This window comes from Myotis nattereri (genome assembly GCF_964212035.1).
Source record: "Myotis nattereri genome assembly, chromosome: 13".
Taxonomy (NCBI): domain Eukaryota; kingdom Metazoa; phylum Chordata; class Mammalia; order Chiroptera; family Vespertilionidae; genus Myotis; species Myotis nattereri.
In genome coordinates this window covers 52898505-52915707 of record NC_138088.1, presented here as the reverse complement: position 1 = coordinate 52915707, position 17203 = coordinate 52898505, and the positions used below count along the sequence as shown (strand labels likewise).

Below are 17203 nucleotides of genomic sequence, written 5' to 3'. Positions count from 1 at the left end.
AAGAAATGATGCTCTACATCATTCATCAACAGGGAATGTAATCAACACACAAGAGATATCACTTCTCACTCAACAGGACAGCTTTAATAAAAATGACAGATACTAATGAGAGCTGGTGAGAATCCCTAGAAATTAGAACTTTCATACATGGCTGAAGGAAATGTAAAATGGTATAGCCAGTTTGGAAAACCGTGGCAGTTTCTCCAAAAACTAAACATAGAGTTACCACTGGATCCACAATTCCAATACTAAATATACTAGTATACTCAAGAGAAATGAAAGCATATGTCCTCACAAAAATCATAGCAGCATTGTTCCATAAGAGCTAAAAGGTGAAAACCCAAATGTCCATGAATTGATGAAATGATAAACAAAATGTAGTATGTCCATACAATAGAATATTATTTAGACATAAAAATGAAGTACTGATACATGCTACAATATGCAAGTCATAACCCACATAGTACACAATCTCATTTATATGAAATGTCCAGAGTAGACAAATCAACACAGATAGGAAGTAGATTCATGACTGCTTAAGGTTGGGAGGATGAGGAGGTTTGGGGTGATAGGTAAAGGATACAGGGTTTCTTTGTGAGGTGATAAAAATGTTCTAAACTTGATTGCAAAAGTCTGCAATTTGGCACAAATCTTCAAGAGATGGTTGCACAACTCTGAATACACTGAAAACCATTCAATTATAACCATTTAAAATCAGTGAATTATATGGAATGTCAATTATATCTCAATAAAACTGTTCCAAAAAATAACAAGTGTGGACAAGGACATGGAGGAATTGAAACCCTTGTGCAGTGCTGGTGGGAATGTAAAATGGTGCAGCAGCTGCAGAAAACAATATGGAAATTATTCAAAACATAAAAATAGAATTATCATATAATCCAGCAATTTCTATCCCAAAAATTGAAAATAGCGACAGGAGCCACATATTTGTACACCTGTGTTGATAGCAGCATTATTCACGATAGCCAAAAAGGTAAAGGCAAACAAGTTATTTATCGATGGGTAAATAAACAAAATGTGGTATGTGCATAAAAGGAATTATTACTCGGGCTTTAAAAGGAATGAAATTCTGACACAGGCCACAATATGGATAAACCTTGGGAACATTATCCTAGGTGAAATAAGCCAGTCATGAAAGAACAAATGCTGTATGAGTCCACGTATGCGAAGTCCCCAGAGTAGTCAAATTCACAGAGACAGAAAGTGGAATGATGGCAATCAGGGTCTGGAGGAGGGGAACTGTTAATGGGTATAAGGCTTCAGCTTTAAGACAAAAAAAGTCTGGAGATAATGGTGGTGATGGTTGCACAACAATTTGAATGTACCTACCTAATGCCACTGAACTCTAAAATGGTTAAAAAGGTAAATTTTAATTTTACCACAATTAAAAAGAAAAGTGACTGACCTGATGACTAGGAATCAAGCTAAGGACAAAAACTCAATCTTTGCTTCTTCTCTTGTTCAATGGCGAATCATACTAAAAAATCAATTTTTTACTAAAACAGTATGAGTCTGTGACATCTCAAGTTATTGTGATCCATATGATCTATTGTTCTCATTAGGTGTTTGAAATAAATCTGAGATTTAGTATTTTTTCCACCAAAGTGAACTCAAATTTTTTTTTTAAATTTAATTTAAAAAGCAAGATCCATACCTGATACAAAGCAAGAGAGTGTCCATACCTCTGGAGCGGTCCCCTGGACAGAGTTCCCACATTCCATATACTGTTTTCTAAATTGTAACTAGAACCAAGAAAAGAAATAACTTCATAATCTAAGATTCCTGTTTGGTTTTTCAATCTGCATATGTTTTCTTTGTCTGTATTCAAGTATTCATTAAATTCAAAACAATTATAAATAACAAGCTCATAATTTCAGGTACCATATTAGATGTTTTTCATAGACATTCAAGATATACCTACTTTAAATTAGGACTCAACCACCTAAATGTATAGTATACATTAACTTGACTATTTATTATTGGAATTAATTGGTTCAATTGCTTTAATAATTTCAGCCAATTGCTTAACCTAAACAATAGTAAGCTGGTCTGTATTTTTAAATAAAAAAAGAGAGAGAGAGAATAGACTGGCAGCTCTCAGAAGCGAGAAGGGTTAGTGAGGTGGGTGAAATAGGTGAAGGGATTAAACCAAAAAAAAAACCTCATGGAACCGACAGTCAACTAATAGTGATTACCTTTGGGAAGGGGGGTGGAGGCAGGTGGAAGGGGGATGATAAATGGTGATGGAAGGAGACTAGACTGAATGATGGACACACAATGCAATGTGCAGATGATGTGTTGTAGGTTTGTACACTTGAAACCTGTATAATTTTATTGACCAATATAACCCCAATAAATTCAATGAAATAATAATAATAATAATAAATTTCGCAGAAGCAAAAAAAAGAGCCAGCTTTTTCCTTTGGAAATGGATGGAAATTCTCTCCATTTTTAAAATAGCCATTTGCTTTATGTATTCAATTTTATTCTTTTACGTGCATGTAGCTCAGCATTGTATAAGTTAACCAAGAAGTACCTATTTCCTACACACAAACATATCTTGTTTACTGATCATTTGAGATTGTGTGACATGAATCTAGTAAGATAGAAGTTTCTGTAAAAAGAAGGTACTACTGGATTACTGGATAAAAATGAAAATTAATCTTTATTCGTCTGCTCTAAAAATATATATATGAAAATAGAAGTTCCAAGCTGTGAATCTCAAATGCTTATCTAAGCGAATTCCAGTTCAGTTGTCACCATCATACTTCTACCCTCACATCTCTTCAATTTGGCAAAATATAGAGGGAAGCATCCAGCCAAGAACTGACTAGGACCTTGTTTAAGAAGCTCACTATCAATTACCATCTCTTCTCTTTCTTCCTCCAACTTATCAGGGAAAGCAAGCAAGCCCTCTTCACACACAAAAAGAGAAGGTTACCAACAACTGTTTTCAGCATTATGGTTAACTTCTTTCCTACACTGGAATTAGAAGATACGTGTGAATGAAACAAATGAGGGAACAGAATCAATCAGAACGTAACTTTCACAGACTCACTCAGCTACGTCTACCTCTCTACCAGCATCTGCACCTAACACACTGCTTTCCACCAAGTTACTGAAAAGGGCCAGAGAGTAAACATCTTGGGCTTTGTGGATCACATTGGTCTTTTGTATTCTTCTTTGTTCTTTCTTATAGCTCATTAAAAATGCAAAAACCATTTTACTTTATTTTCACAGACTTTTCATTTTCATTAATCATAGTTAATTTCCTTTTAGTTTCCACATTTAAAACTCATTTCTTCATGTTCTTTTCCTATTTTAGCAATTCATTTTAATCCCACCAACTCTTTCAATTCTTTCTACTATATTTTATCCATTATATATTGTGTTATAGAATTCTAATTGTCTACTTAAATATGTACCTAAAACTTTCTCCCTCCCTACATAAATTATTTATTTTATACTTTAATTCGAGTCATATTCAATCATAGTTTTAAAGCAATCTCTTCTTATAAGCAGTAGAATTTTAAAATACCCAACATTAATAGGACTAATATTGTTAGTGGATAGGGCTACCAAATACAATTGAGGATGCCCAATTAAATCTGAATTTTATATAAACAACAAATAATTTTTTAGTATAGGCAGAACTCATACAATATTTGGGACAAAATCAAAAAAGAATATTGCAAGGGTCTACTTATACTGAAAAATTATTCATTGTTTATCTGAAATTCAAGTTTTACTGGGTGTCCTGTGTATTTCTCTGCTGCATCAGGCAACCTATTGGGTACACACCATTATGGTATATTGTCTAGGGTCAGTTCTGATTGGTTGGTGCCCAAGTTGCACCAGTTGTTACATATTATGAGTATCACTCCTGAAAACAACATTGATAATCAAATTATTCTTCTTTTTGCTCTTTTGTTCTATTATTGAATGTTCATAAAATACAATCACCAGTTGAAAAGAAATCAGGTAAGCTGCCATCCATGTGGTCCCTGCAACATCCAATCATGCAAAGGATAGTCTCCATGGAGACATCAGCAAATGAGTGATCTATTTTACAATACAGGCACTCTCTCCCAACAAAAGCTTGTAAAATCATTTCAAAGTCAAAAAGTTCAGAAAAATTAATTTACAGGTCAGAATTTTTATATAGGCAATTACACTTCATTCTGAAAACAATATTATGTGACAGGATTCGTAATGTCTGATACAGGCCTGGCCTCACCTTACTTTAATTAATATTTTCTTACTCAGAATTTATTAACAGCACCCTAGAGAGGTTATGAAATATCTATACAAAACAAATCTATATGCATAATGACAAATATTTAACGATGGATATATTGAATTCATAGATTCTCAAATCAAGTTCCATGTAACAAAGATACTATCACAAAAATATTCATAAATTTTGACAGCAATAAAATAGGCACTTAGGATAGTCCTATTACCAAAAACTCAGCTTAAATAATAGATTGTGAAAATCTGGAAAACATACTTACTTCAGGACCATTTGAAAAGAACTGTAGTTAAAACTATATCCACCAATCACCCACATAAACTTCCCGTGTAAAACCGCTTTATGGGAAGCGCGGCCTACGGAAGGACTGAAGGGTTTGACATTTGGCAGAATCCAGTACGACTCAGTGGAAGGAACATTCAGAGAGCAATCAGGGCCTATAAAAAAATCAAACAACACAGTGCGTTACAAAGAACTTCGATTATAAACCGGAATATATGGATGAAGAGAATTAGTAATTCAATGCTCATCATAGTAATAAATGTACATAATAAATGATCTAAACTACAACTTACAGGGGAAATTCTAACATGATATGGAATGCCTACAGGGAGCCAAATCATATACTCAATCAGACTCACATACGTTCAAATAAATGTCACAAAATCTGAAATAATCCTAGTTCTATCACTTACTAGACATGTGCCGGGAGCCGGTCCATGCTTGCTGTTTCAAGGGACCTGGCATATATGGCATACTGTTCTTAATATGTTTGCTCACCTTCTTGGCACTATGTGTTTTAACCAAGGTCACCTCTCTGAGAAAGGTTGTTTCCCCAGGTAGGGATTTTCCCCTGAAGTTAGGGAGGGAATAAAACCTCTTAACTAAGTGCCAGGCGGGTAATTAATCACTTTAACTACGAACAATCATGCTTAAGCTACATAATCTTTACTCCCTGGAATGGAGATAAGAAACGCCCTAACCTTTGAAATAGAGATTGATAGGATTGGAATCAACTGGTATAAATACAGATGTAACAAGACAACAGGACACAGAACCTAGACACAGAACCTAGAGACAGAAGAACTTCGCTGGAGAGAACATGGCAAAGAATCCTGGACAGAAACTGGCCACAGAACCTAGAGACAGAACCTAGCAAGAGAACCTGGCTGAAGAACCTAGAGACAGAATCTGGCTACAGAACCTGGATAGAACATGGCAAGAGAACCTGACTAGAACCTGGTGACTGAACCTGGCTGGAGAACCTGGACAGAACCTGGCTGGAGAACCTAGCAAGAGAACATGGACACAGAACCTGGCTGGAGATCCTAACCAGAACTTCGCTGGAGATCCTGACCAGAACTTGGCTAGAGATCCTGGCTAGGCTGCTGATCAACTGAACTCTGTCTCCGTGTCATTCCTTCTTCGCCAACTCCGTCCACACCTTTGGGGACTCCTGGACCTGCTGGGGTTGGACCCCAGCATAAAATCAGCATAAATTTATAAATTATATGTACATGTAAATGAACTTTTAAAAACAATAAATATGTTTACTTCATATGATAAATGATACTGTTTTGCTCACACTAAATAATTGGCCCCAGGATGAAGTGATATTAATTTTTATAGTACTTTTTCCCACATAACTTTAGGATATCTACATTATTTTGACAAGATAATTTTGCCATCACTTTTCTTTCTTCTACCCTTTATAAACCTTTTTAATTCATACATTATGCCATATCAGCATTTGACCTTTGCTTGTCATCAGAGCATCAGCACATTTCAATCATTTTCTTTTTAGCCAATAATAAGAGATACTACTTGATCCCAACTTAGTCAATACAGAGGCTGGCATTGCAATCAAGTGCATCTTTACTCAACTATAAGATCAATGGCTTGATCTTAAATTTGCCTATGCCAAAAAATTATAGATTATCATTGAATCACAAAATTTTAAACTTCCAAAATGACCCTAATTGGAGAAACATTATTCCATACAGTTTTCATCAATTATCTGTTCACTCCCCATTCATTCATTCATTCATTCACTCATTCATTCATCCTCAAAGTCCTTTCCAAAGCTTACATTCTGTGAGTCTGTATTTTTTCAAGTGCAACTAAGTACACCCTAGAGATTATCTCTTTGATAATGACACAATCCTTTAAGTCAGATATTTAAAAATTTATTATTTTTGAACGAAAACTCTCTGACCCATTCTATGGCAATCGAAGAAATTAAAGGAACACACTTATTAAAAAACAAAACAAAAAAACCTTTTTAACTACAATTCTGAATCACTTAGAACTCGTTTAACTTGGGGTGGCAAACAACAGCCCATGAGCAAAATCCAGGCAAACCCCTGTTAATCTAGATCAATTTTCATTAGAACACAGAATGCTCGTTCACTTAAGAACTGTCTATGGCTGCCTTTGCATTACACCAGCAGAGTTGAGTAGTTGCAACAGAGATCATACAGTCAACACAGTCAACAATATTTACAATACAATGCATGGCCCTTGACAAAAACATTTGCCAACCTCTAATTTAACTGAAGAGAAATGAGAGCAGATGGACATTATATGTAACTAATATATCTACTGGTGTAAGTTTTGTTTTCTTTTTTTCCTTCTCATTGGGTTTATTGGGGTGACACTGGTTAACAAAATTATATAGGTTTCAAGTGCACAATTCTACAACGTATCATCTGTACACTGTAGTGTGTGGTCACCACCCCAAGTCAAGTCTCCGTCCATCACCATTTATACCCACTATATCCTCCTACCCCTCCCTCCCCCAGCTACCCCTTGCAGTCACCACACTGTTGTATTTTATTTTCTTAAGAAGGAAATATGGATTTATTTTAAATCATGTAAGTCAGGAATAGTAAGCAAATAGGGTAAATTTTAATAACAGGTGAACTGGTTAAAGGACATTTTAATATTCTTTGCTATTGTTATTCTTAAATTTTTTCTATAAATTTGAAATTCTTTGTAAATAGAATGTTAAAAACTGTTAACATCTGAAAGCACAGAGTCGGATGCAGTCAAATAATACCAGGGTATTTCTTGACAGCATTTGATAGGGATTACCGCCATGTAAAATTCTTAAGAGAGTTGGGGATATATTGAAATCAGTAATATCTTTATGAAATCTTCACTACAGCAAAATATTTCAGAGCAAGGCTGTGGAAAGCTGAGTACTAGCCCCCAAAGATAGCCGGGTCCTAATCTCTGGAACCTGGGGATGTCACCTTATCTGGCAAAGGGGCTTTGCAGATGTGATTAAATTAAGGATCTTGAGCTGGGCAGTTTCTGCTGGATTATCTAAGTAAACACAGGTGTCCTACAAAGAGAGGGCGATGTGACCACAGAAGAAAAAGCTTTGGCCGCTGATGCAGGACCCTGGGCGGCATATTTTGAAGAGGGAGGAAAGGAAAGGAGGCCGGGAGAGAGGTGGGGACTGCAGCTCTAGCAGCTGGCAGAGTCCAGGGTCAGGTTCTTTCCAAGCTTCCAGGGGGGTATGGCCCTGACAGCACCCTGACTTTGGCCCAATGAAACCAATTTCAGAACTGTGACCGCCAAATGGTAAGTTGTATAAGTTATTGGAAACTGATACCTAATAACTAATTTAATTTATTTAAACTAAATATTATTTAATACAGGAAACAGAATTACAAAGATTTTTTTAAATCTTACTCTGTAATCTAAAATGACTCTCATTTTTCTACACAAAAGAAAATAGCAGTCAATATTCTTCTTATATCTTTTTTGCTACCACATTTTATGTAACTTCTAGAGATCATTAAAAGAAACAGTCTATAGCCAAACTCTACAGATTGTCTTTTACTCTCATAAGCTTATAAATAGAATGGAAGTTTTATGAATAGAACTTAAAAGTTTAAAGGAAGATTGAATGTCTTAATTTGTAGCTTTCTGCATTCTATGACAAATGATTTGAAATGTAAATTTACAAACTGAATATTAATTTAAAACACAAATGAATATAAAGAACGCTTTATAAACACAAAGCCTTCGCCATGCATTAAAAATCAAACATTGAAATCTACATTTAAAGCCATCTGAGACTCCCTTTTTTAAAAAATATATTTTTTCATTTATTCAGAGAGGAAGCAAGAAGGAGAAAGAGATAGAAACATCAATGATGACAGAGAATCATTGATTGGCTGCCTCCTGCATGCCCCCCACTGGAGATCCAGCCTGCAAGCTGGGCAATATGCCCAGACCGACGGGGAATCCAACTGTGACGTCCAGGTTTATAGGTAGACGCTCAACCACTGAGCAACACAGGCCAGACCCAGGACTCCGTTTTTATAAACATGTCACGGGAAGCCTTCTGAGGCAACCTCTCTGCATGACCCCTGCACCACTTCCATCCATCAGCATGGGAATCTCCCCATGGTAGGCAGACCTCAGCTGCCCCGAAAAGGATGTCATAAAATGATTCACATCACAGTGGGTTTTCATAAAGATTTAATATGCCACCTTTTCCACGGGTTATGTGTAGTTTAATAATCCAAATGGCATATATGAATTTCTAATGCTGTAACTTCAGGCATTAGTGACAGGCTGCAGAGACAGATCTTGTGGGGAAAGAATGTAGAATTATGCATGGTTCACACTGAACTGTGTATCTCCAGCCCCACAATCTCTCTTAAATTCCAGACGTGAAGTCAAACTACCTTCATGACATTTCCACTTGGGTGTCTAACGATCATCTCAAAATTAACTCATCCAAAACTAAAATCTTGACGTTTCTCTCCCAAATCTGCTCCTTCACCATGTCTATCATCTCGGTAAATGGCACTCATTCGCCCAGTTGCTCAGGGCAAAGACCTTGAGTTCTCTCTTCCTCCCACACCGCAAACCCAATCCAGCAATAAATCCTGGACTGACACCATGAGGTATGCAGGGACACAGCCTTTGTGACTATTCAAACGTGGAAATGCTTCAATGAAGTGGGTGCTGCCTTCCCTTCCCAGCTGCCCTGACCCCTCCAGAGGTGACACCGACCACAGACCTCCCCACAATGGACAACTAATGGCCAGCACGGCTCCTCCAGGGCCCTGCTCCAGGCCCAAGGTCAGCACCCATTCTGACTGTCTGAGTATCCCCACCTTACAATTCTAAGTATTTTTACATTCTATCACCTCTATCAGACTCCAGCCACTGATCTCTTCCTTTACAACTAACCCTATTCCAAGCCACCAGCCACTCTGACCTGGACCATTACAATAGTCTCCACACGGGTATCTTTATTTCCATTCTTGTTCCACAAGGCAACCAGAATAACTAGAATTATTAATGCACTCCTATCATTTCCCTATTTGAAATCTTTCCATAATTTTCCATCAGACTTAAAATAAAAAATCCTTAATATAGCCTTCAACCCCTACATGACTGGCCTCAGTGTATACAATTGAATGAATGAATGAATGAATGAATGAATAGAACCTTAGAGCTATAAAAGGTTAGGAGCGTGAGCAGGTAGCAAGCCTAGATTTCCCACTTATTAGCTGTAAAACGCAGGATGAGTTCACTCCTCCAAGCTTCAGTTTAATCGTGGAGATCACTCCTAGAAGAACAGAGGATTCTGTGATGATAAAATGAGATTGTACTTAATACCTAATACTATAACAAAAGCTTCATAATAGTAACTTAACTTAATTGTTATTATTAAGTAAATCCTCTCTTTTTTTAAAAAATATATTTTTATTGATTTTTTACAGAGAGGAAGGGAGAGGGATAGAGAGCTAGAAACATCGATGAGAGAGAAACATCGATCAGCTGCCTCCTGCACATCTCCTACTGGGGATGTGCCCGCAACCCAGGTACATGCCCTTGACCGGAATCAAACCTGGGACCTTTCAGTCCGCAGGCCGACGCTCTATCCACTGAGCCAAACCGGTTTCAGCCCATTTTATACACAATTATACTAAGTATAGTTAAGTCTACAGGCAAAATAGGTTAATAAAGACTAGTCTTATCAGATATTATAAATATACCTGTCCCCCAAAAAAGTAAAATTTCAAGCAAAAAAAAAAAAATCAATCCTATAATCGCAAATCCAATTGGCAAATAATTGCCAAAGACAAAACCTAGAATAAAGAAAGTACTACAAAGTTTGAAAGGTTTTCCAAAGCAATCCCAGAACTACTGAATTACATTCTTTCTTCCTTCCCCACATTATAACTACAAGCTATAACTGTTTTACAGTAGAAAAAGTTTCTCTAAAGGAATCTATCGTTGATTTTATAATGGAAATGGAAATCAGTACAAAAATCGTATTTATTTTACACAAAATAACTTTGTTTCCATAAAGAAGGATAAAAAATGCAATGACTTGAAGTGAGTGAAACAGTAATTCCCCTAAGGTGCCCCACATTTATGAACAGATGAATGTACTGATGTATAATGTTTCCAGAAAAACTACAACTGCTAAGTACAAAGATGCAGAATGGAAAACCTAGCAGTAAAATTTTATCTCCTCCAACAATGAGATAAATATTTACTGATTAATATTTTAATAGCAGGCTTTGATCTCTGAAAGCAAGAAAGAGTCTGAGTGGAGTCTCCTTATATCATTTAAAGTAGGTAAAGAAACCAAAACGTGATCCAGTCAAAACAGGGATGTTCAGGGAGAAAAATCTTACTCCAGAATTTGAGACTTCTTTTTGACAGTTTTGGCTCATACCTTCAAATTCATATTTAATTTATGCCATCATGAGAAAATATATATTTCTTTTCTATCAAGGCACATATGTAAAAGACCAAATTTCATTTATCTTCTTTTTGCAGTTCTCAATTAAAAATGTACATAAGTACTGCTACCTTTGAACTAATATCAAATGCAGGTTGTTAGGCTGTGTTTATGTAAATAACTCTACACCTTAGATATACTTCTGTTACTTTAAATAACTCTAACAACAGAAGAAAGAAAGAAAGAAAAAAAAAAATATATATATATATATATATATACTCTCTAACTGTATCCCTAGGTTTAGGATATCAGTTATATTTCTTTGGTTTTAAGCCACAGAAACTAATTTTGGCTAGGAAAAATGGGATTTTATTGAAAAAATATGGAGAAATTCAGAGAATTCTAAAAAGAAGCTGAAAAATTGAGATTAAAATAGGCAGGTATCTAGAAATCTCATACCATCAAGATTACTCTCAACAAGTGAAAGGCAATTTCCTAAACAGAAATTGGATCACTAACAGAAGGGAGAAATATGCTGAGAAAGGAGATTTTAAGAGAAGTATATGTAACTTACCTGTAACATTCCAGAAATAGTCTTATGATTTAATATTTGTAATGAATCTGAAGTGCTCCAATAACAGGCAAAAAATAGGATAACAACAATGCAAGAGTCCTATCTTCTAACATCATTAGAGAAATTTTATTTTGTTTCAAGCTCCATTCTAAACATTCTTAAGGCCATAAACCCAATCTCTAAAGGCCAGGAATCCATTTTAATGTGTATTTTTTAAATGTCTACATCTACTTTGAAAATATTTTAATTTTAAAGAACAATGAATTGTGTGAGTGGTAAACATTAGATTTGGTATGTCCCAAGAATACTTGGTTCTTACAGTTTAGATCAATTATCCTAAATAATAAAAGGCCAACATGCAAATCGACTGGCAGAACAACCAGTCGCTATGACATGCACTGACCACCAGGGGGCAGATGCTGAATGCAGGAGCTGCCCCTGGTGGTCAGTGCGCTCCCACAGGGGGAGCACTGCTCAGCCAGAAGCCGGGCTTACAGGCTGGCAAATGCAGCGATGGTGGCGGGAGCCTCTCCCACTTCTGCGGCAACGCTAAGGATGTGCTAAGGATGTCCAGCTTAGTTCCGCTCCCTGAGGGCTCCCAGACTGCAGAGGGTGCAAGCCAAGCTGAGGGACACCCCCCCCCCCCAGTGCACAAATTTCATGCACCGGGCCTCTGGTATTATTATAAGATGAAAAGAAACTGCCCTTCTATCAGCAAAGTTCAGTGGTTTCCAACTAATTATTTTTCAATTGTGGAAGGCTTAAAACAAAGCTCAGCAGACTTTCCTTCTGATTAGTTGAAAATGACAAACACGGAGTTAGCTAGGATTGAGAGCAGGATTTACTTATCCTGCTTATCTAAGTCAGAAGCAACAAAACAAGTGGCTGTAAGTATTCAGGAATTAAGTAAACTTCTAAAAAAAAGGAACCTAGGTGTGAACTGTGTTGGGACCCAGAGTTCTTATATATTATCCTAAAGTAACTATGTCCTAACATGTTATATGACTAACCCAGAAATATTTCTTTAGGATTAAAATATTTATGCGTTTGAGTTTCTATTTTTCTGAAACAAACAAAATTACCACGTTTTTACAACCTGAATAATGCCAGGGAGCTGAAGTGTGTTCTAGTAGCCAATACTGCCACCCAATGGCAAGTGTTAAAATTTAAAACCAAAGGATTGCAACAAATACAAGACAAAGGATCCAAGAACCAGATGCTCAAATTCTATCATTTCTCTCAATATTTAAAATTATGTTGTCTATGTCAAGCAAATGACATAATGTACTGGATATTAGTCTTCTAAAACATCTATCTTGAACGGCACTAGCAATCTAACACATCTTTAATTCATTCATTCATTCAAAAAAGGAAAAAATTGACTATATGTCAGGGACTACAGAAAGTGCTGAGGACACAAAGGTGATCAAAACATAATCATTCTTAACTCATGGAGTTCACGTGCAAGTAGGAAAGATAATCAAAGGATCGCACAACCCTAAATGTGACAGGTGCTATAAATTAGGGGCCCATGAAAGCATATAACCATTTCGCGCGACGGGTCACTAGTATGAACATAAAGGCTTCTCAAAGTTGCCTTTTTCCCTCCTTTGACTTAATAAGATGTTTACAAACTTTATTATGTGAAAAATGTCACAGAAGCTGATAAGTCCACACAGGTCCCCATCCTTTGAGTAATCTCTTTAATATGCATATATCATTGACACATCTATACATGACCAAAGTAAACATCAGACAATGAACTTGTGTGCTTTTCAAACTGCCACATTTAGCATTTTCTATTTTCTCTGGTACTTTTGTTTTAGGGTTTTGTAATTACTTTCTACAGGAAAAGGGGGACAATTGACTCTAATGGTGCTTCTATCCTTAATATATACTTCTGTGTGATCTGGGAAAATGCTTCAAATGATTTTAAAAGTGACAGCAAATAGTTAAGAAAGAAAGAGTTAGATGAGAAAGTTCAGGGGGGAAGTGGAGTGTTGGCTGAGCAGCAGTCTTAGGAGGGGGTTCACAGTCAAACCAACCTGAGAAAACGCGATGTGCGGACCAGTGGGACAAGCACACAGAAATATGAGGGAGGGAATTCAAGACTCGACAGCAAGCTAGGCTTCCCTCTGTGTTCTCATAAAAAAATCTCAATTTCCAGGACACAACACTTGGTTTTGTACATTAGCATAGAACCAACCAGAACAACTAAAGTTAACCAACATAAAAGAGCCTATATAATAAAAGGGTAATATGCAAATTGACCGAACATCGGAACGGCCGGTCGCTATGACGTGCACTGACCACCAGGGGGCAGATGCTCAACACAGGAGCTGCCCCCTGGCGGTCAGTGCGCTCCCACAGGGGGAGCACCACTCAGCCACAAGCCGGCTCACGGCTGGCAAGCACAGTGGCAGTGGTGGGGAGCGGGCCTGAGCTTTCAGTCGGACATTCCCCAAGGGCTCCCATACTGCTAACGGCACAGGCCAGGCTGAAGGGATCCACCCCTCCCAACCCACCAGTGCACGAATGTCGTGCACCGGGCCTCTAGTTAAAATATAATAGCAGTAGCAACAATCTGTTGTTTTTTAACCCAAAGAATCCGGTTTCAAATAACACATTACAAAAAACTGCCGGACTCTGAACCTCAGAAGCGTGCCTCCTTAGCTCTCATTTTCAAAGATCTCTAGTTCTGTCATCACTCCCCAGATGTCCTGGAAACAAATCTCTTTTTTTCCCTCCGTGATTCCTCCACATTCTACATCTCTGAATTAAAAACCTCATTTTCCCACTAATAACTTTTGTCATAATCCCAACTTCCTTAAACACAGACTCAGGGATTAGGTTTGAAGCTCAAAGGACCGGTCTGCACACGGCCTGTCCCGAAAGAAGCACAATCTCCCTTTCATCAAGCACCCCCCCTCAAATACCCAGCTCAGCTCAGAGACCAGGGCTGTCATTGGTAAGAATCAGTACCAGTACAGACTGTGTTTGATATCTATCATATTTCACAATTATAAACAATATATGTCTCTCTATAACACTATTCCTATTATCACTGCTTTTACATCCCCATTTCCATTTGCTTATAGACATACAAGAATCAGGAATGTTTATTATTTGAGGCATTACTGAGGAGAATAATAAAATGCGAAAGGCCAATAAACCAAAGGCAGAAAAGCAAAAGATAATAGTCTGAACCAGATCTATATGACAAACCAAAAAAAAAAAAAAATACAGCGTTTCAAAGGGTTAATAAAAGTAAAGAACAGAAAAGGCCAGATATGTCCACAGAGAACAGTATGAAATAAGTGTCCCCTTGTGTTTCTGAGGCTGGTGAAATAAAATGAAGAATGAACGGCAGTTTGAAAAGCACCACATGTATAAACTATACCTGTACGTCTCAAGTCTTAATTCAAATATATTCTTGATACACCATTCTCTCCTTAGAAAAGAAGATTATTTTAGTTTCAAGACTGAAATGAAAAGAAAAAGATAACCTCCAGGCACTTTTTAGGAGAAGGAAGGTCACAAATTATTAAAATAGCCACTTAATAAGAGACACGGCCCTATAATTAAAGAACATTAAGAAATTTGTATCTGTCATAATCATACTAGGCAATCAAATTCAATTCAGTAAGTAATCACTGGTATTTTGTGTGGTTGGAGTAGCTGATTTTTTTATGAGATAACATGGGTTGAAGATGGGCATCATTTATACAGAGCCTAATAATTCCTTGAAGTACTCAGCACACTCAGTAGCACGTTTTTAAAATGTATCTCAAGAATGATGAATACGACTATGAGAACCACATTCCCTTTGGTTTTTCCTTAGACAGGTCTGATAGCAACTACTGCTTATTACTACCACCAAATTATAACAGGTGAACATGTCACTTCCTAATATGTATTTCCTGAATCAAAGTTCCCTTATAAACAGGATTAATATGTTTGCACAAAGCAATCTCTCAATATGTAAATATAATTAGCACATAGTAAGCTACAGATGGGTGGGTATAGGAATAACAGGCCTATCTCCTCATTTAATTCCATAATGACAAAATTTATTATTTTACACTCAAATACTTAGGTGGACTAAAACTCTTCAACGTAGTCCAAAAGTAATTTTTAATGATAGATATTTATAAAAACTATTTAGAAATGCTTCCTCGGGAATCTTTTGCAATAAGCAACTGAAATACTCTTTATTTTTGGTTTTTTTATTTTATTTAAATTCTTTATTGTTTAAAGTATTACATACTAGCATGTCTTCTTTTACTCTTATCAACTTTTTAAATATGCTGAGTTTTTAAAATAACCACAGGAGGGCAGTATTTCCTAAAACATAAGTTTAACATAGGCATCTATTTTTTTGCAATAACCTGCTAGACATTACAAATCAAATTTGAATGCAGCACGTGTTAAATTCAGGCAACAAAAAAATCACAGAATATCCTAATGATCACACACCTACAATTTAAAAAGAGCTTCATATATAACTTCCCTTGATTCTCAAAACAGCATATAGACAAAATCTATACCAATAGTATTTTGAAGAAACAAACTATTGAGTTGATTATTAATTGAACGTTCAAAAAACAAAACAAAGAAATGAGATTGGGGTGTTGCAAACTACAGCAAAACAGACGAGTGTAGATTCGCGTTAATCTCTTAAACATATGAATCCATTTCCAAATCCATGACACCATGCATGCTTACCTTGCCAACTATCATTGCAGACACACAGTTTTTCCCCTGTGAGGTCACAGTACCCGTGGTCAGGACTGCCGCAATTGGCTTTACAGTAGGGAATATCACAGGCCTCGCCCTTCCAGTATTTATCACATTCACAGTATACTTGACTTGGAACCGAGACACTCGTTGTACACTTCCCATGGCCAGAGCAATTGTTAGGACAAGAGTTGATTCTGTAAAACATAATTCATGTATGTTCAAATTCAAGAAAACTGAAAAAGAAGTCTGGTTGCTATTTTGTAGGCTTTGTAATTGTATGTCTTCTTATATATGTAACACAATTTCACAATGTGATGTCAACTTTTTATTCTGTACCCTTTTATCCCTAATGCAATTCAGTTACATTTATTTTCAACTGGCCTTAGTTCATCCAATGAGTTTATGTGGCCACAGACACGTCAAACTTCCAAGGGCTACACAAGCAACGTCTGCAGATACACGTAGTTAAACATACAATGCTCTATAAAGGCTTAAGAATGCAGATGTTTTGAATATATATTTTACAGAAAAAAATTAAATTCATGAATACTTGAAGTTACATGAGAAACCAAGATATAATTTGGTTGTATAATATTTAAATAGCATGCTACCATCTATACACTGTTATACAGAAACTAGAGGCCCGGCACACAAAATTCATGCTCAGGTACAGTTCCTAGGCCTGGCCTGCAACCAAGGCCATCTTCCCTGGCTGCCCGCAGCTGGCCCTGCCCCCTGCCGCCACCCACCCTAGTTCCCCATTTGCCATCGGGCGATCAGAGTCTAACGGCTGGGGGAAGGGATCAAGAGGTCGGCCATTCCTGCTCACTCGCCAGCCCCACCCCCATCGCAGGTCACTCTGTGTGGCGGGGGGCGGGGGTGACTGGCAGGGTGG

General features: G+C 37.0%; 1 protein-coding gene across 2 annotated transcripts in view; it reads right to left on the bottom strand.

Moving 5' to 3' along the window:
* ATRNL1 (attractin like 1) overlaps nucleotides 1–17203 on the bottom strand; it is a gene marked incomplete at both ends in the record, with an annotated part of 457232 nt that overhangs the window by 412485 nt on the left and 27544 nt on the right. For both annotated transcript variants that reach the window (XM_081105368.1, XM_081105367.1), the window contains 3 exons: nucleotides 1676–1763; nucleotides 4536–4710; nucleotides 16294–16502. In XM_081105368.1, coding sequence (XP_080961494.1) covers nucleotides 1676–1763; nucleotides 4536–4710; nucleotides 16294–16502 — 472 coding nt within the window. The remainder of the gene's footprint in view (nucleotides 1–1675; nucleotides 1764–4535; nucleotides 4711–16293; nucleotides 16503–17203) is intronic.